General features: G+C 40.1%; 1 protein-coding gene across 2 annotated transcripts; it reads left to right on the top strand.

Moving 5' to 3' along the window:
- Nucleotides 1-2,664: 2,664 nt before the first annotated feature.
- c19h1orf216 (chromosome 19 C1orf216 homolog) lies at nt 2,665-13,116 on the top strand. 2 transcript variants are annotated; one of them, XM_079571012.1, is made up of 3 exons: nt 2,665-2,789; nt 8,402-9,111; nt 12,718-13,116. In XM_079571012.1, the coding sequence occupies exons 1-3, from the start codon at nt 2,686-2,688 to the stop codon at nt 13,014-13,016; spliced, it is 1,113 nt and encodes a 370-aa protein (XP_079427138.1). In that variant the 5' UTR covers nt 2,665-2,685; the 3' UTR covers nt 13,017-13,116. The 2 variants fall into 2 exon arrangements, with proteins under 2 accessions (XP_079427138.1, XP_079427139.1); XM_079571013.1 differs by lacking the exon at nt 2,665-2,789 and adding an exon at nt 2,796-2,934.
- Nucleotides 13,117-27,560: the final 14,444 nt, after the last annotated feature.

Raw genomic sequence — 27,560 nt, 5'->3', positions numbered from 1 at the left:
ACAATAGTATTGAGATGTTACTTAAATGGTCTCTTTTCGTCTTTACTTCAGCTCCTGTAGATTTTCTCGTGTGTTTGTAGTAACTTAGCGAGAAGCTACAATGTTTTCATTGTTCTGCTGCAGCTCATTTTCGCTCAATATAAACATGCTGTATGTCTTTAATTTGGATTTTCTGAGGACTTTTTAGTCGCTGGGTTAGTTTTTCAGATGAATAAACCCCTGGGTTCAAAACGGCGTCAGAATGGCCAAAACTGTTAGCCGCGAGTTAGCATCGTTAGCCTGTCTGTTGTAAACACTGCAGACGCTGCAGCACTAACAACATTAAGCTCTGGTGAAATCCAGCTCAGACTCTGGTTTAGAGAGCGCAGTCTGTGATAAAGTCAGCTCTATGTGGATTATTGTATTTACACTAAACAATTCTCCAGTTTGTTGCCTCTTCTCTCCTCAGCTGAGAGCTGCGCCTCGTAGCTGCGCCTCGTCGGTTTCTGGTATCGGGACCTCATGAATGAGTACGAGTATGAGTACAAGCCTGTGGTATCGACCCGATACCCGATACTGGTATCGGTGCATCCCTAGTTTAAAGGGATATTTCGGGATTTTTGACATAGGGCCTCGTTTCCTAGTTATCAAGAGTGTTGCTGATACCTGGAGATATTTTTTTTGTAATTCATGCAGTTCTTGTGTTTGAAGAGTTTCGTGGCGCTAGGCTAATGCAAGGCTAGTGCATGTCTATGGTATCAGCTAGCCTGCATTAAAACAGTCTGACCCGCTCCACCGTGCACCTCAGGCAAATCACTTATAACACCAGACTAACCATACAAATGTCTGTGTCCATAGAATCATTTAAAATACCTTATATTTGAGCAGCATCAGCTTCGTGTTTGTATAAGCTACGCGGCGGCGGAGTGATCTGCTAGAAAATAGTCCCTCAAAATGCGATCATTCATGTGATGCAGGTCAGTTATATTTAAAAAAATGAGTGGTGTTATAAGTGATTTGCCTCAGGTGCTCTGTGGAGCGGGTCACACTGTTTTTAATGCAGGCTAGCTGATACCATAGACATGCACTAGCCTTGCATTAGCCTAGTGCCACGAAACTCTTCAAACATAAGAACTGCATGAATTACAAAAAAATATATCTCCAGAAATCAGCAACACTCTGGATAACTAGGAAATGAGGCCCTATGTCAAAAATCCTGAACTATCCCTTTAAGTCTGAGCAGGACACAAACTAGCTCCACCAACTCCAATAATCTGTTAGTCCCTGAGGGAAAGTGCCTTCGGTCAGTCGGCGTTTTCAGTGAGAGCCGTCCAGCTCTGGAGCTCTGGCCCCGCCCACATACGCAGTGTTGATACTTGAGAACTACTTGAGTAACTCTCTGGTCTTTGTGTCCGTGGAAGAGCTTGGTAGAATCCAACTTCAGCCCTGTTTGGAGCTATAGGGATACACTGGGAGAGGCCAAATGCTAACAACATCTTTGGTCGTTTTGCGTGACTGAGGGCACACACAAAGACCAGACAGGTACACATCAACTCGTCTAAGCTCAGGTAAGAACAGATCTCAGTGTGGAAGAACGGAGGCCTGTTCCTTTAAGCTTCCTCGCCCATTGCTCGGCTGTTTCTAGGGCTGCAACTATCGATTATTTTGTAATCGATTAATCTATTGGCTATTTTTTCTATTAATCGATTAGTCGCTTGGCTAAAGTGAATCCGCTTGAGGACGTGTTGATGGAGTAAACGTAAAGTAAATGTTTGTTGGAGGCTCTTGGTGCTAATTCTGCTTCTGATTGGATGAGACACAAACAGATATTCATGAAATTTACAATGTACAAAGTGAACTACATACATTTACTATAAAAACAAAGTAGGTTTTCATCAAAAATCAAGGCCGTGGGAACCCAGGGTGCTGAGGGCGCAGCATAGCAACAAAACTGAGACGAAAACAAGGATGAAAATGTGAAAAAAGTGAGAAAACATTGACGAAAAAGTGAGAAAAATAGGACTAAAATTTAGGAAAAAATGGCCGAAAAAGTGATAAGAATTTGACAAAAAAATGCGAATAATTTGACGAAAAAGCGACAAAAAAGTCACGAAAATTTGACAAAAATGAGATGCCTGCCCAACAAAAAATGTGATCAATTTTGCTCTGTTTGAGTCTGTGTGAACCAGAAAACGATTAATCGATTACTAAAATTGTCGACTATTTCAATAATCGATTAGTCGTCGATTAATCGATTAGTTGTTTCAGCCCTAGCTGTTTCCCTGCTGTGCTGCGCCCCTCCTCCGCCCCTCCTCCACCCTGGCCTCAGCTCAGCTCTGCCCCGGGTCTCGTCCTCTACCACCACCAGTGTCCAGACTCCAGGGGAAGACTTTGTCAATCATTGCTGTGTATTTCATATCGTTAATTCGATCATCGCCCTCCAGGGTCTGAGCTCCAATTATGATTTATGTCCCATAAAACTTTCCTAACTCCGTGTCTGTGAGTCTTTACGGGTTGAAATATGAGCCTCTGTGTCTCAGGACAATGATCCGGTCAGAAAGCAGAATGAGCTCCATTCTTCTAAACCGGTTTGGAAATAACTGTCATTTAAGTTTTAATTTCTCATGTCAGTCCAAACCGCTGTCCAGTTCAGGAAGCGCCGTTTACGCAGCGTCGCTCCGTCTCCGTGCGCGCGCGGGCGAGCGGATGGGAGAGGGAGGGGAGGGGAGGGGGGGACATCAGAGCGAGAGAGGAGGAGGATCAGGAGGAGGCGAAAACAACACGAGACTCCAGCATCATCTGATAAAAAGGTAAGAAGAATCGCCACGGGTTACGGACACCGCCTTCACAAAGGGCTGCGCTTATTATTATGCACCCGGCACAAAACCAGCGAGCCAACTCCAAAATTTGGGCTCTTTTAGCGAGACGCGCCATTGGAGAAGGCACCGAGATGGGGTGAGGCTTACGTAACACCGCACAGACAGATTCACGGCCGTGTTTCGAGGCGGATTTTGAAGCTCGAGCGCTGATGCGGCTCGTTTTGTCGATGCGTAAAAGCGTATTTTGTCGTTTTTGGAGCCGTTCCGATGCCGCCAGCGCGCAACATTCACCGACTTTCCCACGTTTTCCTCCGAGCCACGCGCCGCAGGATGAGCGCTCCGAGCATCCGCGCAGGAGCCACACCGACTCGGTATCGTATTTTCTGGCCGTTTTCCATCATTCACGGCGCGCTCTGGTGTAACCGGGCGCCATTTTGTGTCCGGACAGTGAAGCCTAACGCGTGTCTGAACTCCTGCGTCGCCGTGAAATGTGTGATTTTACGCATTAATCGTGCTTCCTCGTGATCGCGCCGCAGCATCAGTGAAACCGTAAGGCGCGCTCCCGGCGCTGTCCTTCAGCACCGCGTGAGCGCGCCTGAGGCAGTGTCTCGGGGACGCGCGCCGGAGTCAGGATTAAAAACATTTGGAAACAGGAGACGTGTTGATCAGAGGAGAGAAGATGTTTTAGTGGTGGAAAGGAACAAAGTAAAAAGTACACATTATAGGTACTTTTACTTTACCTTGGTAGTCTTTGTAACTAAGATACCACTATTTACTTTTTAATTGTTTTTTCCCTCAGTGTTTCTAAGAGCTGAATGTAATTTCTCCATTGTGAGATTAATAAAGGCTCATCTTATCTTAAGTACATTTTATGATGAATACTTTTTACTTCACTACATTTTAGAGCCTGTATCTGTACTTTCTACTCCACTACTTTTTAAAAATTGGATTAAAAGTAAAAGTATTTTATTTTCAAAGTGACTTGGTTTAGTGGTTTCTCCTTTGGACCTGGTTTGGTTTAAATGATTTAAGGCGAGACACTGCAGGTGAATGGGGAAAAAATGTATATTTACAGATATCAATTTGAACAAGGTGTTTTATGCCTAAAAATGCCCCAGATTTCCCATCTTTTCGCCGACGAAATCTGAATAATGGATTTGCATTCAAATGTATGGTTTTATTTTATTGATAAATGAGTTACCAAGACTTTTTCAGAGGGGATTTAGGATATCTTGTTTAGTTTTAAAATAATCTGTTTTTTTAGTGGAAAAATTTGTAAAAATTTAACTTTCGCCTTACTCTTCCAAAATCATCCAAATATTGTTCAGTCCAAGGCTGGAAAATGTGAAGTCTTTAGGTCCGACTGACGTGGACATAGTGTCGCCACAATGACGGAAAAATGTGTTTTGAGAAAAAGGCCCTTGAAATTGCATTGTCCCATATAAGTCTATGGGGGAACATTGAATCAGCGCAATATTTAAACATGTTACTGTGAAGATTAGGCATATTTTCTGTTTCCGGGTGAAAGCTTGTATGTTCAGAGACCAATTTGGCCCAAAACCTGAAAACTGAAAAAATTGAGTTTTGCCTGCAGTGTCTCCCCTTAAAAAATCCTGCACATTAAACTCTTCAATACCTTTACTTTTTACTTATAAGGTACATTTTACAATGCATACTATTATACTTTTACTTAAGTAAACATTTCATCAGATACCTTTACTTTTACTTAAGTAAGAATATAGTAGTACTTCTTCCACCACTGAATTATTTACTTTATTTTTCATGTTTACTTAGAGTAACGCAAGTAGTAAAAAGTTGCGGCCTAAATATTTTGTAGTACTTGCGAGATCATTTTACTTTGTTTATGAAGTGACTGTTTGGGTAAAAGTCTGATTCACGTTTCAACAGTGAAACAAAACATGAAGTAATATGAAAGTCGTGATATTTTTCAACAGAGACAGGTACATGTACTCGAGTAACCTTTTGAAGTACTTTATGCAAGTAGTTTTTCATTCAGTACTTTTACCTCTACTTGAGTAATATTAAAGTGAAATATATGTTTTTTACTTGCGAGAAAAAAAAGTAACTGGTTCCACCGTCGATCTTTTAAAGAGACTAGATGCAAGTGTGTGATGTTACGCTCACTACTGCCACCTCAGGTCATACGTGGAACTGCAGCTTCTATATTAACACCTTTGTGAGCGACAGTGGTGGATTTTAGAGGCCATTTTTGTGAACAGGTCTGAGCTCAGTCTACACATTAGGACACGGGAGGAAAATACTAAAATGTTAACTCTGTATAGTCCCTTTAAGTGAAAAGTCTTCATTTTGCCGTGTTTTGTTAGTTAATTCTTCATACAGTGGTGTGTGGATGAGTGGATGAGTGAGTGGCTCCTTTACTGTGAAGCTCTTTGGGCCTGAGGAAGGAAAAGCGATATATAAGTTGAGACCTTTTACCATTTGATGTGTAAAACAGATGTTGTATTTTGTTTCTTAATTCTTCATAATTATTTACTTTTATGGTCATTTCTTTTACAATATTATAATTTTCACATAATTTCATGTTTTGCTTCATCATTTATGTCACAGCTCCAGTGTTAATTTCGTCGACTAAAATATTTAGTCTTAATTTTAGTCAAAGTGATATTTTTGACGACTAAAATTGGACTAAAACTAAATTAAAAGTTTCTCATGAGACTAAAACTGTGACTAAATGTCCAGATATTTTAGTCGACTAAAATAAGACTAAATAAAAATGAAAAGGAGAGACTAAAATCATCCAAACTTCTATTGTCCGTCTGAAAGAGCCTCAGATCATTTACAACCACGGCCAAAGGATCAGCTCAGAGCTTTGTTAATGTGGAGCAGCTCCATGAAGCAGAGGAACAAGATTAAATATGATTATAATCAATATCATCAATGCAAAGTCGACTAAATTAGTCTTAAATTTAGTCGACAAAATTTACTTGCAATTTTAGTCGACTAAAACTAGACTAAAATTGATTTACATTTTTGTCAAAAGACTAAGACTAAAACTAAATTCAAATATGTTGTCAAAATCAACACTGCACAGCTCAAGTGCAGTGTTAATCATTACCTCCAGGCACTTTTTCACTCCTGAGTAAATATTCTTTAATGTTGACGTTAGAGCTCGTGCTTCAAAGCCAGAAGGTCCCGGGTTCGATTCCCACCTGGGCGGGGCCTCTCTGTGGAGTTTGCATGTTCTGCTTGTGTAAAGTTACTCTCTAATAGTTCAGTATATAACACATGCTCTGCTTACATTACGGTGTGAAGTATGTTATGGGTCAGCGGTGATGAATGAGTCTGACATGTGACTGAACGACACACTCTGTTCCCGTCTGGTTCGTCTCGCTCTGCCGGTCTTGTGATCTGGGAAAAGATGTTTTTATACAAACAGATTCAGGCCTCAAATAATGTCACCGCGGTTCATTTGTTTTTCTCTTTCATCCTTTTGAAATGACAGGGGGAGGCGGGGCTTGTCAGGGACGTCAAGCATTTGCGCCAGATTTGCTGGTTGTAGTTTGGTGATGGCGGCGGATACGAAAGTAAAGGAAGCTCTTCAATCCGCTCTGGCTCGGCTCACAAATTAAAATTGAAAATGGAAGCCGCTGTCCCCAAGCGTGATGATAACTGCTTCACTCACTCGGGCGCATTACATAAGTATCAACAGATCAAACTCTACGGGTAAAATCACATCCAATCGTTTCAAAGTTTAAAAGGAGTTTAAACGGAGCTCAGCTGTGAAGATCCAGACCCTCTGTATAAAACGAGTATGAGTGTCTGGTAAGAACAGGCTACTTAAAGCAGTACCAAGTCACTCATGCTCCTAGAGGCCATAAGCACCACTGCAGGTGTCGTAGCATGTTGAGATTTGTTTACTCATTAATTGCCCGTGAGAGTAAATACTACGCTGACAGAAAAGACAAAGGGAGAGAGGGATATTGTTCATCCAATTACACAATGGAGATCATTTGTTTCCCTCAAACTTGGCTGTAAATACTGTTTAAGTGGCGCTAGCCCGCAGTTATAGCCCACTAGCCTGTTAGCTTCTTCTTTGTGATTCCATTAGTGTGTATTGGGGCCTCTGACCTGGAGGCAGAAAAGTTGCAAGGGTGGTTTTCCGGACAGAGACACCAGGGGGAGATGAAAGACCCTCCAATCATCCCATAAACACTTGTGTTACCCCCAGAGGGACGACGGGAAGGATTTATTAAGGTAAACAAGTTACTTAGTGTTGCTTTAAAACACACTTCCAATGAGTTTTGGCAAAAGGTGTCATTTTATTTTCAGGTCATGTCTGCAGCTGATTAATGTAACTAATAAAGTAACTTGTAATCGACCTTAGAGTAAGTCACCGAGCATGGAGGGAACGTCCAATTGTCTCATGTAAAGCGCTTTGTGACTATGTCTGTGAAAGGCGCTATATAAAAAAGATCTTCTTCTTAGTTTTAAAATCAATTAATCTGTAAAGTAATTAAATTACTTTTAGAAGGGTCGGAAAGACCAGGGAGCGCCGCCATGTTGGAAGGATATCTTGGAAAACTATGAAGTGATACTTGACAAAATGTTATAAAAGAACGTGAGGGATGTAAAGGGAGAATTTGGTCTAAAACTAAGATGAATCGGGAGAAAAAAATCTAAAAATGTCAACACTGGCCACAAATACCATACCATGCCATACCAACTTTATTTATAAAGCACTTGTACTTTGGCCAACTGTACAGTACCGCACACAGAAACAGATACAAATATTTACAGTAAAAAATATGAGGAAAAAGTACAACAACAACAGCAAGCAACATCAATTTGCGTTAAACGCCAGAGAAAAAAGGTGCGTTTTTAGGAGAGATTTAAAAACAGGAAGGGACTGGGCCTGTCTAATCTCTAATGGCAGCTGGTTCCACAGCCGCGGGCCGGCAACAGAGAAGGCCCGATCTCCCCGAAGTTTGCGCTTGGTTTTTGGGACAACCAGTTGCAGCTGATCCGCTGACCTGAGAGCATGAGAGGGGGCGTAAGGCTGAATCAGGTCAGACAGATAGGAGGGGGCGAGGCCATTCAGACTTTTAAAAGTAAAGAGAAGAATTTTGAAATCAACTCTAAATCTGACGATGGAGAGAAGCTAAAACCGGTGAGATATGGTCATGTTTCCGTGTCCCTGTTAAAAGCCGAGCTGCAGCGTTCTGAATGAGCTGCAGTCGAGAGAGAGAGCGCCCCCTGGCTCTCACCAGCATGAAGGCCGTAACAGTAATCCAACCTGGTCGTCACAAAGGCAGGTATTACAGTCTTAAAATGCTGCCTTGATAAAATGGACTTCAATTTCGACAGTTTTCTTAAGTGGAAAAAACTGGACTTAACGACTGCGTTGATTTGTTTCTCAAATTTGAGTTCAGGATCGACTCCCAAATTGGAAACAACCGGCTTGATAAAATCCGACAAAAAGCCAAGGTCAGGAGGGATGCAATTAGGGCCACTAGGGTCAAAAACCATGACTTCAGTGTTTCCTAGTGCCTCAGTGTCTAAAAGTCTGAAAGTAAGCGCCATATTGGATCTTAAACTCATTGTTCTTCCTGCTTTTGTCGCAGTGAGGCTCAGTCGCGGTCAGTGATGCTGCAACATCAGGACCCCGTGGCCCCCGTGGACTCCCCCCACTCCACGTCCTCGTCCTCTCTGCGAAACAGGAAGTACGACCAGGACGGCAACTCTAACTTCCTGCCCTCCACCGGGAACAGGGACGACGAGAACCGCAACCAGGTCCGCCCCCGCAGCCTCGGTCCGCTAGGGCGCGACCCCCCGCCCAGCAACCTGACGGCCAACTACGCCAACGTCCTGTCCCCGCGCTCCAAGATGCCGTGCTGGACCACCCTGGAGCCGCTGCCCGAGGTGGAGGTCGGGGACGACGGGTTCGGCCGCGTGCCGCCGGACGGGGCGGAGGAGGGCAAGTTCACGGAGGAGGAGGTGCGGGTTTGGATGATGCAGTGTCAGGAGAAGCAGCGCGAGAAGCTGGAGGCCGTTCAGCAGCGGCGCCGGAGCAGCGTGGGGCTGCGGGGCGAGGACAGGGCGGAGATCAGGCAGCTGGAGAACGAGGACGAGTGGGGAGGAGACAGCGACTCGGGCTCGGAGTACAGCGAGCGCTCCGACAGCATGGCGTCGCTGAACCTGGAGGTCGGAGGAGGAGGAGGAGTGGAGTCCGTGATGGAGCGGTGGGACCGGATCGGAGTGGGAGAAACCAGGGCGAGTCTGGACAAGAGGCAGTCGCTGAGCGGGAACGACTACGGCAGCATGCTGGACGAAGGTGAGACGGGCGTTTCCGTGGGGTCATCTGGGCGATCGCGAGGACTGGGGTGTTTTCCCACCAAGGCGCTGGTGCCAGTTTGGTTTAATCTCTTGAACTCTCTCCTACTGCTTTCGTTCAAGGTGTTTACTCTCTTGAACTCTCTTCTTCTGCTCTAGTTCAAGGTGTTTAATCTCTTGAACTCTCTTCTTCTGCTCTCATTTAAGGTGTTTAATCTCTTGAACTCTCTTCTTCTGCTCTAGTTCAAGGTGTTTAATCTCTTGAACTCTCTTCTTCTGCTCTAGTTCAAAGTGTTTAATCTCTTGAACTCTCTTCTTCTGCTCTCGTTCAAGGTGTTTAATTTCTTGAACTCTCTTCTTCTGCTCTAGATCAAGGTGTTTAATCTCTTGAACTCTCTTCTTCTGCTTTAGTTCAAGGTGTTAAATCTCATGAACTCTCTTCTTCTGCTCTCGTTTAATCTCTTTAACTCTCTTCTTCTGCTTTAGTTTAAGGTGTTTAATTTCTTGAACTCTCTTCTTCTGCTTTAGTTCAAGGTGTTTAATTTCTTGAACTCTCTTCTTCTGCTTTAGTTCAAGGTGTTTAATTTCTTGAACTCTCTTCTTCTGCTTTAGTTCAAGGTGTTAAATCTCATGAACTCTCTTCTTCTGCTCTCGTTCAAGGTGTTTCATCTCTTGAACTCTCTTCTTCTGCTGTAGTTCAAGGTGTTTCATCTCTTGAACTCTCTTCTTCTGCTCTAGTTCAAGGTGTTTAATCTCTTGAACTCTCTTCTTCTGCTCTAGTTCAAGGTGTTTAATAACATGAACTCTCTTCTTCTGCTCTTGTTTAATCTCTTGAACTCTCTTCTTCTGCTGTAGTTCAAAGTGCTTCATCTCTTGAACTCTCTTCTTCTGCTGTAGTTCAAGGTGTTTAATCTCTTGAACTCTCTTCTTCTGCTGTAGTTCAAAGTGCTTCATCTCTTGAACTCTCTTCTTCTGCTCTAGTTTAAGGTGTTTAATCTCTCGAACTCTCTTCTTCTGCTTTAGTTCAAAGTGTTTAATCTCTTGAACTCTCTTCTTCTGCTCTTGTTTAATCTCTTGAACTCTCTTCTTCTGCTCTAGTTCAAGGTGTTTAATCTCTTGAACTCTCTTCTGCTGTAGTTCAAGGTGTTTAATCTCTTGAACTCTCTTCTTCTGCTGTAGTTCAAAGTGCTTCATCTCTTGAACTCTCTTCTTCTGCTTTAGTTCAAGGTGTTTAATCTCTTGAACTCTCTTCTTCTGCTCTAGTTCAAGGTGTTTAATCTCATGAACTCTCTTCTTCTGCTCTAGTTCAAGGTGTTTAATCTCTTGAACTCTCTTCTTCTGCTCTAGTTCAAGGTGTTTAATCTCTTGAACTCTCTTCTTCTGCTCTAGTTCAAGGTGTTTAATCTCTTGAACTCTCTGTAGTTCAAGGTGTCTAATCTCTTGAACTCTCTTCTGCTGTAGTTCAAAGTGCTTTATCTCTTGAACTCTCTTCTTCTGCTCTAGTTCAAAGTGCTTCATCTCTTGAACTCTCTTCTTCTGCTCTAGTTCAAGGTGTTTAATCTCATGAACTCTCTTCTTCTGCTCTAGTTCAAGGTGTTTAATCTCTTGAACTCTCTTCTTCTGCTCTAGCTCAAAGTGTTTAATCTCTTGAACTCTCTTCTTCTGCTCTAGTTCAAGGTGTTTAATCTCTTGAACTCTCTGCTTCTGCTCTAGTTCAAGTGTTTAATCTCATGAACTCTCTTCTTCTGCTCTAGTTCAAGGTGTCTAATCTCTTGAACTCTCTGCTTTTCCTGTAGTTCGAGGTATTTCTCTTTGGAATCTCCCGATGATCTGAACCAGACATTACATAAACGCTGGAATAGACGTCTCCATTGTTCTCCAGTTTATGACCTTGTTTTCCTGACAAACATATTTTACTAAAACATCTCTGGGCTGTGGTTTTCAAACACAAACAAAACCAGGACAAAACTAAGATCTAAGACAATGATCTGAATGGCTTTTATTTTCCAACACCTTGACTGTTTACAAACAGTGAAAGGGTCAATAGGAAACGTTCGCGGGACGTCCCAACACTGTAAACAGCCTATAATCTAAGATGCAGCTAAGAATCCTGTTGTTGTATCTATGGTAACGGTCAAACTGCAAAGTTTCTGTAACAGCTGGACCTATCCACATGAAACAAAGCCTGCCACAAAGTTCAGCGTCTTCTCTCTTGGCACATGTGAACTAAGGTCACATGACGGTCTCATAAAGGCCTCCATTTGTGGAGTCGATATTCAAAAAGAGGAAATGTGGCAGGTTTGTGAATCCAGTTACTTCCAAAAAATGATCAGGAAAAAACATTTGGACGTTTCTCTCTAAAACGGCGTCTCTCCCATCGAGTCGTATCGGTGGTGAGGTGATCTCAAACTGCACATACAGCGCACATTTCATGAGAAAATCTCGTTTTATATAGAAGATCTGTCATTGTATAGATCAGGGGTAGGCAAGTTTGCGTCGTGGAGGGCCGATTTTCATCTTTGCCAAAACACCAGGGGCCGAACCTCACCATTGTAGCTGAAAGTAAAGAACTTTTTTCTACCAATACCAATGTTTTACATCAGTGGTTCTTCAGTGGCCGAGCTTTGCTCCAAGATGACCCTAAACAAAACTGTAATTTGTCATATATCATATAAAATATTGTATATTGTATACATTTTTGTTGAACAAGACTGAAATTATGATCAAAACAACCCAATAACAAACGTTTGAACAAACTCTGTTACTGTTCCCATGCAGTTTCAGATGGAAAATATTCCCTTTAGACTCACGACCTACTGAAAATGGTTCCGCAACTGATTTTTGGGTCTAGAATCCCCGTTTTTACATTATATAATATGACCAAGTGGGATGTTCTGCCAGGACATTTTGAAAAAAAAATCTGACACTATTTCTCACATTTTTAGGGTACTTTAACAGGTATTTGACCTCTTATTTGTATATAATATTCCTCAAAATCATCTTGGGGGCCAGATGTTCTGTGCTGGAGGGCCGTATTTGGCCCACGGGCCTGACGTTGCCTACCCCTGGTATAGATTGTACATGGCTGAAATAAAATGTGACTTTGGTAAACATTCTCCTCTAATTTCTCCAATTAAAAACAAATGAAGGTGCTACACGAGTGGCATATTCATGAAATATGTTCCAAACATCATATATTTAAATGAAAAGCTGGAGTTTTCCACTGGACTATTGCTGCTCAGTAACGGTCATTGTGTCCACCTGTTACTAGTGTAGGATTAGAGATGTTGAAATCTTCTACAGAACACTCATTCTAGTTCAAGGTGTTTAATCTCTTGAACTCTCTTCTTCTGCTTTAGTTTGAGGTGTTTAATCTCTTGAAAACTCTTCAGATTTTAAATATTTTGTATCTTAAACTATTATAAATGTGAGTTACATTTACAGAAGGAGGTCCCGAGTTGTTGGTAGAGTCATTTTGGAGTTTGGAAACCCTGGTTGATGACGATAAATCACTCACCTCTAACATGACCTTCTGTAAAGTACCTTGATTCAGTGGTTTGAGCTGTGTCTGTAAATGTAGTTTCATCATTCCCTCCTCCTCCTGCAGACGAGGAGCAGTCGTCGGACTCGGACGGCGAGCGCGGCGAGCTGCTGGACGCCGTGTGGACGCTCAGGGACCGCGAGCGTTTCAAAGCTCAGGAGATGGAGAAGCACCAGATCCAGCTGACCATGTACCGCAGACTGGCCCTGATCCGCTGGGTCCGGACTCTGCAGAGCCGGGTCCAGGAGCAGCAGAACCGGCTGCAGTCCAGCTTCGACCTCATCCTCACGCACCGCAAGGAGCTGCTGCGCGCCGGCGCCGCCAGCGTGGCCCACGCCCCGCCCACCGCCGTCGGACAGTCGTAAGAGAGAGAGGAGCTCACTGTAAAATAAAACGGGTTTGTGTTTTTACAACGACTTTCAGAAGTTCAGTCGCTAAAGGTGTCATTGTTCTTTCATCCCAAAGAAAAGATCATCAGTGTTAATACTTCCAAAAGCTGCTCATCTGAATGTATTACTGCATAAACTACAGCTCAGAATCACGCCAGGCCCTTCTGTAAATACTTACCTCATTGTTCGCCATTGTTTTAGGGAAACATTTTTAACGTTTTAGGAATGAAAAAACCTCATCTTTAGACTGTGATAGTTTTTATGTTGAGGGTTTTGCTCTCTGATAAACTTACTCTGGTCATGGATAAGAAAGTGACGCAAAGTGCTTGAATTAAGAGAAGAAACCATACCCCAGGGGTAGGCAAAACGTCAGGCCCGGGGGCCAAAACCGGCCCTCCATCATCAAACCCTCGAGATGATTTTGAGAAATATTATGACCCAAATCAGATCAATACGAACGATCGCGATGTCGTCACATCCGTTGGCCGTGGTCGGCATTTTACATTGTCATATTTGATAAACATTTTATTAAAATCCTATAATCAGCAAAAACAATGTCCATAAACAGGGCATTGCTTCTCTTGCGCTGTAACAGATCTATCATTTTATAAAACCGAGTTAGAGGCCTGGATGCATCAGCTGCCGACCAAACATCCGGCGAAAATTGCGGAAGTAAAACAATAACAGCGATCGCTCGTATATAAAGCACTCTAGATAATGCGTCATATTTAAAGGGATATTTCAGGATTTTTGACATAGGGCCTCATTTCCTATAGTTATCCAGAGTGTTGCTGATTTCCTTATATTTGAAGAGTTTAGTGGTGCTAGGCTAGTGCTAGGCTAGTGTATGTCTATGGTATCAGCTAGCCTGCATTAAAAACAGCCTGACCTAAGCACAGAGCACCTGAGGCAAATCACTTATAACACCAGACTAACCATATAAATGCCCGTGTCGACTCAATAATGTTTTAACCCCTTAACTCCCGCCTGAACCGAGCACATTTTCTCCAGTTTGGCTTTACCCCAGTCCAAAAGCTTCCGGGAAAAAAGCTGTGAAAAATGGATGAAAAAGTGGCAAAAATGTCACAAGAAATTGACAAAAAATGTGACAAAAAAATGAAAAAAAAAATTTGATAAAAAAATGACGAAAAAATGACAAAAATGTGACAAAATGTGACAGAAAAAATTATAAAAAATGACCAAAAAAAATGACAAAAATTTGAAAATTTGACCCAAAAAAATTACAAAAAAATTACAAAAAATTGACAAAAAATGATAAAAAATGGACAAAAAAATGACAACAATTTGACAAAATTTGACCAAAAAAATTACTAAAATTTGACAAAAAAATGAAGAAAAAAAAAGTGAGAAAAAATGAAAAAAAGTTACAAAAATGACTTGAATGCCCAACAAAAAAATGATGGAAAAAAATCTGATAACGTGAGGAAAAACAACCTCTCGGTTCAGACGGGAGTTAAGAGGTTAAAGAATGATCTGCTCGGTTCCCGGATCTACAGTAGATCCAGAAATATCCCTTCAATGTTTTGAGGCGGGTAAGAAACGTCACCGCTCCTTAATTCAAGCACTTTTTTAAGCCATTCATCATCATCCACTCACCATTTAAAGGTTTTGCTGGTTCGATTCCCGTCCCTCTGTCTCCGCTCCTCAGTGTCTGAATCTGTGTCGTCGTGCTCTGTAAATCGTGCAACTCAAATATAGCAAAGGTTTAATTTAAATACGATGAAGAGAATGTTTATATCGTTACAACGCTGTAAATAGAGATAATTATTGATGAAATTATGAAGAGAATTAAATATGTTTGTCTGAGAAACTGTGGGGTTTTTTTTTTGCACTGAAAACACTTTATTTGATTATCCAGGGTTTAGCATCAGCTGCTCTCACACAATCACACATGTTTATGAGTCACCAAAAGACGAGTCCGGGCACTGACTTTGACTCTGTGTTTGGTGAAGCCTTTAGTCCTGGTTCTGTCTCCTGGTTTAGTCCTGGTTTAGTCCTGGTTTAGTCCTGGTTCAGTCCCGGTCCTCGCGGGCCTGAGGCTGAGCTCGCTCCACACTGAAGCTTCTGTTCCTCTGGAGACACTTGTTTTTCTCTGGTCCGTCACACGGTGCAGCCCTGATCTCCACGTGAGGAGCACATTCCAGAACTGGGAGCGTCAGATGTTTCCCCTAAATCTTTGTGATCACGACGTAATTATTAAGGTTTTCCTTCCGACCGAGGCTTACGCTAAAAACAAAACGATTGAAAAAGTGACTGTCTCCTAATCCCAGTGTATTTTCAGCCTTTTTAGGGCCTTTAAAGAGACGAGATGTAAGTTGGTCATTTTATACTCACTACTGCCACCTCAGGTCATACGTGTAACTGCAGCTTCTAATACACAACTTTCTGAGTGACAGGATTTTAGAGGCAGTTGTGGTGAACAGGTCTCATTCTACACATGAGGACATGGCTGGAACATGTAGGGGGAGGAAAATACCTAGTCTTAACATGTTTAAACTCCGTATAGTCCCTTTAACCTCTTACCACCCGCCAAAACCAAATGAATTCTCTCCACTTTGCCATTGTCGTCACTTTTTGTTTCCCTTATGTGTTTTTGTCACTTTTTAATTACTTTTCTGCTGGATTTTTGTCATTTTTCTGCTGGATTTTTGTCTTTTTTTGCTGGTTTTTTGTCTTTTTTTGCTGGATTTTTGTCTTTTTTTTCCTGGATTTTTGTCTTTTTTCTGCTGGATTTTTGTCCTTTTGTTGCTGGATTTTTGTCTTTTTTCTGCTGGATTTTTGTCCTTTTTTTGCTGGATTTTTGTCTTTTTTCTGCTGGATTTTTGTCCTTTTTTTGCTGGATTTTTGTCATTTTTCTGCTGGATTTTTGTCTTTTTTTGCTGGATTTGTGCTCTTTTTTTTGCTGGATTTGTGCTCTTTTGTCACTTTTTTTTTAGTTTTGTCATTTTTGTCACTTTTTAGCGTTTTTTGTTGTGTTTTCATCCTCAATTTCTTCTCATTTTTTGCCTCTGTTTTGAAGAAGCTTTTAGATTTGGAGAAAACATGTAATACAAGTGTTAATGGGATTATTGGGAGGGTCTTTCATCTCCCCCTGGTGTCTCTGACCAGAAAACCACAATTGCAACTTCTCTGCGAGCAGGTTAGAGCCAACAATACACATTAATGGAATCACGGAGAAGAAGCTAACAGGCTAATGGGCTATAACTGCGGGCTAGCACCACTTAAACAGTATTTACAGCCAAGTTTGAGTGAAAAATAAATGATCTCCATTGTGTGAATTGGATGAACAATATCCCTCTGTCCCTTTGTCTTTTCTGTCAGAGTAGGATTTACTCTCACGGACAATTCATGAGTAAAAAACACAACACGCTACGACACCTGCAGTGGTGCTTACGGCCTCTAGGGGCATGAGTTACTTTGTGCTGCTTTAAAGGTCAATAAACAATAAAACAATCAACACACATTTGACTCTGGAGGTGTGCGATATATCGTCTGCAAGATAATGGCTGGAAAGTTGGGGAAAGTTTAGGGAAAATATAGAGGGAAAATTGGAGGGAAATTTTTCCGAAAATGTGGGGGGGAAAAAATATGAAATATGTGGGAAGTTTCATACAAAAAATTGGGAAAATTTTGATAAAATTGGAAAAAATGTTTTGTGGAAAATCTAGCGGGGCAATGGAGGAAAATGGGACAAATGAAAAAATGAGGGGGGGATGTGGGGGAAATAATTGAGGGGAAATTGGAAAAATGTTTTGAAAATAATAGGGTTAAATTTGGAAAAAATTAGGACAAATATGGAAAATAACGGGGGAGAAAAAATGAGGGACATTTGCAAGCGAGCAAGTCCCCAAAAATGTTGAGATATTTCTTTTTGTTTTTGTGGAATTTTGTGGTTTGTGGAATAATATTTCTCCAAATCATCATCGGGCCAGAGGGTCTGAGCTGCAGGGCCTGATTTTGCCCCTGGACCTGACGTTGGCCTAGACGGTCAGAATGATAGAATTACAGGAACCTCCTCTTTAGATCAACAACAGCTCTGACTTAGAGAGAACAATCCTGAACAGCTCAGACCTGCTGCTCATGCGAGGTCACGCTTTTCCTGAGGCGGCCGAGCAAATGCATTCTGGGAATAAGAGGAAATGACCACACGGGCCAAGAATAGACCTGAGGATCCGCCCTGAAAGTCTGCTCTGGGACATTCACTGAACTGAGTGGCTTTGAACACGATTCTGGGAATAATTATCACAGAAATCATGGATCAAGCACCGGTCAAAGTGAACCCTAAACCAGGGCCGGACTGGGACTGAAACACGGCCCTGGACTCTGGACCAGCCTGGCCCAAACTAGCGTAATCGAGTGCATTTTCTCCAGTTCGGCTTTACACAAATCTAAAAGCTTCTTGACTGTGTAATGCCTGATTTGACAGCAAAGACTTACAAAAGTGATTGAAACTTTTTGTCACGTTGTCGCCACATTTTTGTCATGTTTTTGTTGCTTTTTCGTCACTTTTTTGTCATGTTTTTGTGTTTTTTTTTTGTTTTCCTGGCACATTTTTGTTCCGTTTTCATCCTCATTTTCGTCGCTATTTTGATTCTTTTCTTTTAAGCTTTTAGATTTAGGTAAAGCTCGGTTAAGGAGGGGGATGAGAGGAGATAAGTGAGGGGCCAGACCGGTGGCCCAAGAGCCAGTGGCCCTTCTGTGCTCTTCCAGAATACAGGACAAATGGCCAGTCCGCCCCTGCCCTAAAATAAGTGACTTCTCGCACAGCAGTGTGTGGTAAGAATGAGACGTCTGTGTTACATTAAATCAACTATTTCCACAGTATTAATGAAATAATAAAAAATATATATAACATAAAACAAGGATTACTGGATTTTTTCTACAATACACTGCGTTCCAAATGATTATGCAAATCGTATTTCAGTGCCATAAAGGTAAAAAAAAAAAATACTGAAAAAGGATGTTCCACATTATTAAGCAGATCATCATTTTCAAGCAATAAGGGAAAGAAAAAGGGTCTCTCCGCTGATGAAAAGTGTGAAATAGTTGAATGCCTTGGTCTAGGAATGAAAACCTTCGATATTTCATGAAAGATTAAGCTTAATCATCGAACTGATAAGAGATTTGCGGATGATTCAGACACACTCGGGTTTGTGCAGATAAAGGCACAATGAGGACGATTTCTGCCAGACAAACACATCAGATTAATAGAACAGCAGCTACAAAGCAGCAGACAGGTATTTGAAGCTGCTGGTGCCTCTAGAGTAGGGGTAGGCAAGTTTGTGTCATGCAGGGCCGATTTTCTTCATTGCCAAAACACCAAGGGCCGAAGCTCACAATTGTAGCCCAAAAGTAAAGCACCTTTTCTCTACAAATATAAGTTTTGCACATAATATATGACCTAATGGAGTGTTTTGCTGGGAAATGTGAAAATATTGACAGTATTTTCCACATTTTAGAGTCATTTTCACGTAATTGGTCTCTGATTTATGAATAAATGTTTCTTCAAAATTCTCTTGGGGCCAAAGGTTTTATGCTGGAGGGCCGAATTTGGCCCCCGGGCCTGACGTTGTCTACCCCTGCTCTGGAGTCTCCCGAACATGAAGCTGTAGGACCCTCCAGAGGCTGCAGTTGTGCATAAAACCTCTATCCGGCCTCCCCTGAACTGTTCACTGAAGCTGAAGCAGAAACGGCTGCAGTGGCTCAGAAATACATGAGGACTCATTTTCAAACAGTCTTGTTCACTGATGAGGCCGTGTGACCCTGGATGGTCAGATGGATGGAGCAGTGAATGTTGGTGAATGGCCACAATGTCCCAACAAGGCCGTTTTTAAACTCGGTATAGTCCCTTTAACCTCTTACCACCCGCCCAAACCAAATGCATTCTCTCCTCTTTGCCATTGTCGTCACTTTATATTTCCCTTATGTGTTTTTGTCACTTTTTTAATTACTTTTCTGCTGGATTTTTGTCATTTTTTTGCTGGATTTTTGTCATTTTTTTGTTGGATTTTTGTCATTTTTTTTGTTGGATTTTTGTCATTTTTTTGTTGGATTTTTGTCAATTTTTTGTTGGATTTTTGTCATTTTTTGTTGGATTTTTGTCATTTTTTTGTTGGATTTTTGTCATTTTTTTGCTGGATTTTTGTCATTTTTTTGCTGGATTTTTGTCATTTTTTTTGTTGGATTTTTGTCATTTTTTTGCTGGATTTTTATCATTTTTTTGTAGGATTTTTGTCATTTTTTTGTAGGATTTTTGTCATTTTTTTTGCTGGATTTTTGTCATTTTTTTGCTGGATTTTTGTCATTTTTTGTTGGATTTTTGTCATTTTTTGTTGGATTTTTGTCATTTTTTTGCTGGATTTTTGTCATTTTTTGTGGATGGTCAGATGGATGGAGTAGTGGATGGTTGGTGAATGGCCACCATGTCCCAACAAGGCTGTGACGTCAGTAAGGAGGGGGCAGAGTCATGTTTTGGGCCAGAATCATGAGGAGAGAGCTGGTCAGTCCCTTTAGGATCCCTGAAGGTGTGAAAGTGACCTCTGAAGTACAAACCCTCGGCCACTTCAGCAGTAGCTCATTTTATTTAACGAGGTTAGTGTAGGTAACCCAATCAGAGTTTCTGTTCCAGCTTTGATTAGTTGCCGTTAGCTTTATGCCGCTACAACCCGTGGCATGATGAAAGTGCAACAAAAAAGCAACAACGGAGTAACAGAAAAGTGACTAAAAAGTGATGAAAATGTGGCAAAAGTGAGGAAAATGATCCGTTTAGTCTTAGCTTTCAAATGAGCCGTTACTCTGGCCTATAGGCTGTAACCTTTTAGATTTGGGTAAAGATGAAATGGAGAAAATGACAGAACAGGGTTTGTAGCTACATCAATATCGGATAGTGAATGTATTGGTTTAACCCCTTAACTCCCACCTGAACCGAGCACATTTTTTCCAGTTTGGCTTTACCCCAGTCCAAAAGCTTCTGGAAAAAAGCTGTGAAAATAGCAACAAAACTGAGACGAAAACAATGATGGAAATGTGAAAAAAAAGTGACGAAAAATTGATGAAAAAGTGGCGAAAATGTGACAAGAAATTGACAAAATATTGATGAAAAAATGACAAAAATGTGACAAAAAAATGACAAAAAAATGACAAAAATGTGACTAAAAAATGACAAAAATGTGACAAAAATGTGACAAAAAATGACAAAAATATGACAAAAATGTGACAAAAAAAATGACAAAATTTGACAAAAAAAATACAAAAAATGTGACAAAAATGTGAAGAAAATTGATAAAAAATTGACGAAAAAATTACAAAAATGTGATAAAAATTTGACCAAAAATATACAAAAATTTGACAAAAAAAGACTAAAAAATGACAAAAAAGTGACAAAAATTAGTTGAACACCCAACAATAAAATGACGGAAAAACGATCCTCTCGGTTCTGGCGGGAGTTAAGAGGTTAAAGGGATATTTCATGATTTTATGCACAGGGCCTCATTACCTATAGTTCTCCAGAGTGTTGTTGATTCTTTCTACAAATCAGATATGGCAACGTTTGGAGGTTTTTAATGCAGGCTACTAGTTACCATAGACATGCACTAGCCTAGCACTAGCCTAGCACCACTCGACTCTTCAAATATAAGGACTGCATGAATAAAAAAATACAAACATCTCCAGAAATCAACAACACTCTGGATAACTAGGAAATGAGGCTGGATTTTGTAGTCTAACGATCTCCCCCTCCTCCTCCTCCTCCTCCTCTTCCTCCTCGGTGTGGGTTTGTGTCGGGGCCCAGGGCGGTGGCGCCGGGCTTTGATGTATTTTTCAGCGTTTGGGCGTCGCTGGAGCAGAGGAGGGGGGGGGGGGGCAGAGGCAGGAAGCAGCCCCGGGGAAGTGCTGCTCCGCTGGGGGATGATGTGGGAGCGGAGACTGGAGACACAGAGACTTTTACCACCAGCAACGAACACGACCACACGGCTTCAGTCCAAGGCCAGACTCGGCGAAGTCCTGGTGATGACGTGAACATTAAAGAGGATTTAATCGACATTTGCAGTTGGTCTACAGTACGTTCAGTGTGTCTCCACAGGTCAGATCAGGGTCAAACAAGTCCAGGTTTAGGACCGAGCTCAGCCCTGGGCCAAAGCTGAACTGATTGACAAAAAAATTACAAAAATTTGATTTAAAAAAAGACGAAAAAAAGACAAAAATGTGATAAAAAATTGACCAAAAAATGACAAAAATGTGACAAAAAATTGATTAAGAAAATGACGAAAAAATGACAAAAATGTGACAAAAAATGACCAAAAAAATGACAAAAATGTGACAAAAAAAGAATTTTTTTTTTTTTTAAAAATGACGAAAAAATGACAAAAATGTGACAAAATTTGATTAAAAATTTGACAAAAAAATAATAAAAATATGACAGAAAATGACAAAAAAATGTGACAAAAATGTGATAAAATGTGACAAAAAAAAAAAAACAATTTTAAAAAATGACGAAAAAATGACAAAAATTTTATTTAAAAAATGACGGAAAAATGACAAAAAATGTGATAAAAAATGACAAAAATGTGACAAAAATTTGATTAAATCCATCTATCATCCAAATGACAAAAATGTAACAAAAAATGACCAAAATTTGTTTTAAAAAATGACGAAAAATGTTGTAAATGTATTTAAAAAATGCCTGGTGCTCAGGCAGTTGCTTTATCTGTCCACATTGTTTCCGTCGCCGTTCTGTTGTTCCTTCAGTCATGTGTATTCCAGCCTGTGCCGCCCACAAAGACTGTGGTCCTTTAGCAACGGAGATGCTAAAGGTGTAAAACCATAAACCGTGCCGTGTAGTTCGACCAAACTGTGCTGACCAGGTTATTCCATCACGGGCGTTTTCCAAAACACCAGGATTCATGGAGCCACGTTGTGAAAGAGTGGGTTTCGCAGTGTGTCGTTTTCCTCATTCCTTTAACCTCTGACCACCCGCCAAAACCAAATGCATTCTGTCCTCTTTGGCTGTTATATAGGCCTGTGTAGCACCTCATTTGAAAGCTAAGACCCACAAAACTGATCTTTTTCCTCGCGTTGTTGCTGTGTTGTGTCAACTTATTTATGTTTTCTTTTTTTGTTTTTTCATTTTGGTCACTTTTGTTGAGTTTTTGTCACATTTTTGTTGAATTTTTGACATTTTTTTGTTGAATTTTTGTCACATTTTTGTTGAATTTTTGACATTTTTTTGTTGAATTTTTGTCATTTTTTGTTGAATTTTTGTCACATTTTTGTTGCGTTTACATCCTTGTTTTCTTCTCATTTTTTGTGGCTGTTTTGGTGCTTATTTCCCCAAGAAGCTTTTTGATTAGGGTAAAGCCAAACTGGAGAAAATGGGATCCGTTCAGGTGGGAGTTAAGAGGTTATTGTTCACAAATCTCATAGAACATCCACATTTCTCACATTTGCAGCATAAAAATACAGCATTCAGTTGATAAAATGGGATAAAAAAAAAAGCCTTAAACTATTGTGTGTTTATTCTGCAAAGACATTTCCCTTCCTTCACGTTCTTCGTCCATTCTTCGACTTCCTCGCTGAGAACGGACACAGGAAGTGACAAAAGGAGAGATAACATTCCACACCCGTCGCCGTGCAACCATACTGTACCTGAGGGCCATGATGGAGACTCAGTGAACCCCCCTCCTCCTCCTCCTCCTCCTCCTCCTCCTCCTCCTCGGAGAGAGAAGTGGGTCAGATCCTGCGGCGACTTCTCCACAAAAACAAAGACTCGCTTATTATGCAAAAGGTGCGTCGCAGAAACATCGGAAACTCACAGGATCAGAGCCATGAATGAACACGGAGAGCTCAGTGTTACTAAAACGGAGACTTCGGGTTCCATTTTAGCCTCGGTTTAATCCTGGGTTAGTTTGAAATCAGGGTTTGGCACAATTTGATGAAAGAAAAATGCTTCAATGTTATATTGGGGAAAACAGAGAGTCCAGCTGAATAAACTCGGTTAACCTCTTAACTCCCGCCTGAACCGAGAGCATTTCCTCCAGTTCAGCTTTACCCAAATCGTGTAGGCCAGTGTAACACCTCATTTGAAAGACCTACAAAACTAAATTGATCTTTTTCCTCACATCACATTTTTTTTCACTTTTTTTGTTGGGCAGTCGTCTCATTTTTGTCAAATTTTCGTGACTTTTTTGTCACTTTTCCGTCAAATTATTCGAATTTTTTGGGCAAATTCTTATCACTTTTTCGTCCATTTTTTCTCCATTTTTCGTCAAATTTTTCTCACTTTTTTGTAAATTTTTCGTCCATTTTGTCTCGTTTTTTTTGTCAATTTTTTGTCCATTTATGTCGTTTTTTTGTACATTTTTTGTCCATTTTTTGTCACTTTTTCGTCCATTTTTTCTACATTTTTTGTCAAATTTTTCACACTTTTTTGTCATTTTTTTGGTCCATTTTTTGTCACTTTTTCGAAAAAAAATTCTCACTTTTTTGTAAATTTTTTGTCCATTTGTGTCGTTTTTTTGTACATTTTTTGGCACTTTTTCAGCAATTTTTTCTCACTTTTTTCACATTTTCATCCTTGTTTTTCGTCTCAGTTTTGTTGCTATTTTCACAACTTTTTTCTGGAGCGCTTAACTCTTAACTCCAGTTCAGCTTTACCCAAATCCTGTAGGCCAGTGTAACACGTCATTTGAAAGCTAAGACCTACAAAACTAAATTGATCTTTTTCACATCATCAGATTTTTTTTTCATCATTTTTTTGTTGGGTATTCAACTCATGTTTGTAACTTTTTTGACACTTTTCTGTCACATTTTTTGCAATTTTTTCGTCAATTTTTTTTTAAACAAATTTTGGTCATTTTTGGGTCACATTTTTGCTATTTTTTTGTAGAATTTTGATTACATTTTTGTCATATTTTTGTCATTTTTTCATCAATTTTTCGTCACTTTTTTGTCAATGTTTTCTCACTTTTTTCACATTTCCATCATTGTTTTCGTCTCAGTTTTGTCGCTATTTTCACACCTTTTCTCTAGAAGCTTTTGGACTGGGGTAAAGCCAAACTGGAGAAAATGCGCTCGGTTCAGGTGGGAGTTAAGGGGTTAAGGAAACAGTTTAACCAAAACTTCACAACTTTCTGATGATACAATTTTCTAGATTCAGAGGAAGTTTTCAAATATCTCTGTGACAAAATGTGACAAAAAAAATGATATTAAAAAATGACGAAAAAAGGACAAAAATGTGATGCAAATTTGACAGAAAAATGACAAAAATTTGATTAAAAAATGAAGAAAAAATGACAAAAAAGTTACAAAAAATGACAAAAAAAAGACAAAAATGTGACAAAATGTGACAAATAAATGACAATAAATCGATTTTAAAAAATGACGAAAAAATGACAAAAATGTGACAAAAAAAAGACAAAAATGACAAAAAAATGACAAAAATTTGATTAAAAAATGACAAAAAAATACAAAAATGTGACAAAAAAAATGACCAAAAAAATGATTTTAAAAAATGACGAAAATATGACAAAAATGTGACAAAAATGACAAAAAAAAAAGACAAAAATGTGATAAAAATGTGACAAAAAAATGACAAAAAATTTGATTAAAAAATGAAGAAAAAATGACAAAAAAGTTACAAAAAATTACAAAAAAACCTACAAAAAAATGATGAAAAAATGACAAAAATGTGATAAAAAATTGACCAAAAATGACATAAATTTGACCAAAAAATGACAAATAAATGACAAAAAAAATGAGTTGAATACCCAACAAAAAAAAATGCCGGAAAAAAAAATCTGATGACGTGAGGAAAAAGATCCTCTCTGTTCAGGCGGGAGTTAAGAGGTTAAACTATCAACAGAAAAGGACTTGGCTAACAACATTATATGTATGTAAACTGCAAAGGTCATAAAAAGTTTCCTCATCTCCCCCCCAGACTCCCAGCACGATCTAAACGCCGCCTAATTGTCCATATATTCCATTAATCGTCTTAAAAACAATAACAACTCCAATGACACGTGCAGCTGTAGCTGGATCTAATCACGGCCCGGCCTGAGGAGGGTTTTAGCCAAACGCAGCGTAAACTCGAGGAGGAAGAAGTGTGAAAAGTGTCCGTAACACTCATTATATCTGCAGCTTAAAGGAGATGATTAAAGGGGATGATTAAAGGAGATGGAGCGCTTTAGTGGGACGCCCCCTGCTGCTGTGACCCCAGGACTGCACTCGTCATTATGGAGGAAATGAGGGAGAACGGGCTTCAGAACCGTGAGGTATTAATAAGCACTTAACAAAACATTAGTCCCGGAATGACCATTAAAGGCGAGGGATCTGGGGTGAAGAGCTGCCTATATGTCAAGCTTTAAAGAATTATTATTTGAGCCACAGGAAAATTAGGGAAAACGTTGTGAGAGCGTTGTCATTATTAGTTTACTTTATGTCATTAACTTCTTAACTCCCACCTGGACGGATCCCATTTTCTGCGGTTTGGCTTTACCCAAATCAAAAAGCTTCTTGGGAAAAAAGCACCAAAACAGCCACAAAAAATGAGAAGAAAACAAGGATGTAAACACAACAAAAAAGTGACAAAAAATCAACAAAAAAATGTGACGAAAAATCAGCAAAAATGTGACAAAAACTCAACAAAAAAATGACAAAAAATCAACAAAAAAGTGACAAAAATTCAACAAAAATGTGTCAAAAATTAAACAAAAAAGTGACAAAAATTAAACAAAAAAAAGACAAAAAAATCAACAAAAATGTGACAAAAATTCAACAAAAAAAAAGACAAAAATTAAACCAAAATGTGACAAAAAATCTACAAAAACTCAACAAAAATGTGACAAAAATTCAACAAAAATGTGACAAAAAATCAACAAAAATGTGACAAAAATAAAAAAAAAAAGACAAAAATTCAACAAAAATGTGACAAAAAATCAACAAAAATGTGACAAAAATAAAAAAAAAAAGACAAAAAATCAACAAAAATGTGACAAAAATTCTACAAAAATGTGTCAAAAAATCAACCAAAATGTGACAAAAAATCAACAAAAATGTGTCATAAAATCAACAAAAATGTGACAAAAAATCAACAAAAATGTGACAAAAACTCAACAAAAATGTGACAAAAATTAAACAAAAAAATGACAAAAATTCAACAACAAAAAGACAAAAATTCAACAAAAATGTGTCAAAAAAAAAAAAAAAGAATAAAAAAACAGAAAAAAGGTGACACAACACAGCAACAACGCGAGGAATAAGATCAGTTTAGTGGGTCTTAGCTTTCAAATGAGGTGCTACACAGGCCTGTATAACAGCCAAAGAGGAGGCGGGTGGCCAGAGGTTTATATAAGCAGTTTTGTGAGCACATTACACTGCATTATTCAGCCGTACTTTGGTCAAAATAGTCCTAGTCAGGGGCGGATCTAGAATAAAAATCCCGGGTGGTGAGCAGGGTCAGAGTCAGGGTCAGGGGTCACTTTGCATGTCAGTCTATATCATACATTAGTTCCACATTTTAAGTTGAATAAAAAAAAAAAAAAGAACTTTTTCACAATATTGTAATTTTCCGAGTTTCACCTGTAGGGGGAGGAGCTCGGTTATCCAGGAGGAGCTCGGAGTAGAGTGGCTGCTCCTTCACGTCGACAGGAGCAACTGAGGTGGCATCTGTTTCGGAGCCTCCTAGTCCCGCAGGAGGTGTTCCAGGCAGGTCCTATTGGGAGGAGGCCTCGTGGAAGACCCAGGACACGCTGGTGGGACTATGGGCCTTTCCCAAACCGCTCCCTCCTCCTCCTCCTCCCTCCTCCTCCCCCTCAGTCTGCTCGAGCCCCCGGAGTGGAGTTCTGTCCGAAATGGACCCTCAGTGAGGGGGAGAAAAGCTCCTTCTCAGCGAGTCTGTACCGACACCACACTTAACAGGTGTGTGTTACACTGAGAGCCGTCCCACGAGCAACACACCAACTATAGTTCCGCATTTACTCAGGAGCACCTAAGTGTTCATTTTAATGAAAAAGAAAGCGACAGCGAGACTTAATATGATTTTATTGGGAGGGGAAAAGTTCTCACTTGTGAATTTGAAGAAGCTAAATTATTAATGTAAATGTGATATATTTGAATCTGAATTACTTTAACTCATAAGAACCTTTTATTTATTTAAAGGGGGGGTATTATGCAAAATGGACCTTTTCAAGCTTTCCATCATGTTATTCTGTCACTCCCTCATTAAAAACATGCCTGAAGTGTTGCCTTGGCACATTCACATATTTTTGAGTAATCTGTAAAAACTCTGATGGCGGCCATTTTAGGGATAGGTTTGCCTGAGTCCTCCTAGGAACGCCCCCACCTCCTGGAGACGCCTCCGAGCTTTCGTCACCAGCCAAGTAACCAACCACTGCTCCTCAGCAGAACCCCCTCCCCACTGATGCCACAGACAGCGTGTGGAGGGGGCGTGTCTAAAGGCTCAGAGGTTCTTAAAGAGACAGAGGCCTATTTCAAGACATTCACTAC

This window comes from Gobius niger, assembly GCF_951799975.1.
Source record: "Gobius niger genome assembly, chromosome: 14".
In the NCBI taxonomy this organism is placed as follows: domain Eukaryota; kingdom Metazoa; phylum Chordata; class Actinopteri; order Gobiiformes; family Gobiidae; genus Gobius; species Gobius niger.
The sequence above is the reverse complement of the archived record's forward strand: the minus strand, read 5'-3'. Positions and strand labels throughout refer to the sequence as shown.

Bases quoted from the DNA above. Each gene is read 5' to 3' on its own strand.
- c19h1orf216 (XM_079571012.1), top strand. From the start codon at position 2,686: ATGGGAGAGGGAGGGGAGGGGAGGGGGGGACATCAGAGCGAGAGAGGA. The intron at 2,790-8,401 runs GTAAGAAGAATC...CTTTTGTCGCAG, and splicing joins CAGCATCATCTGATAAAAAG to TGAGGCTCAGTCGCGGTCAG. The intron at 9,112-12,717 runs GTGAGACGGGCG...CTCCTCCTGCAG, and splicing joins CGGCAGCATGCTGGACGAAG to ACGAGGAGCAGTCGTCGGAC.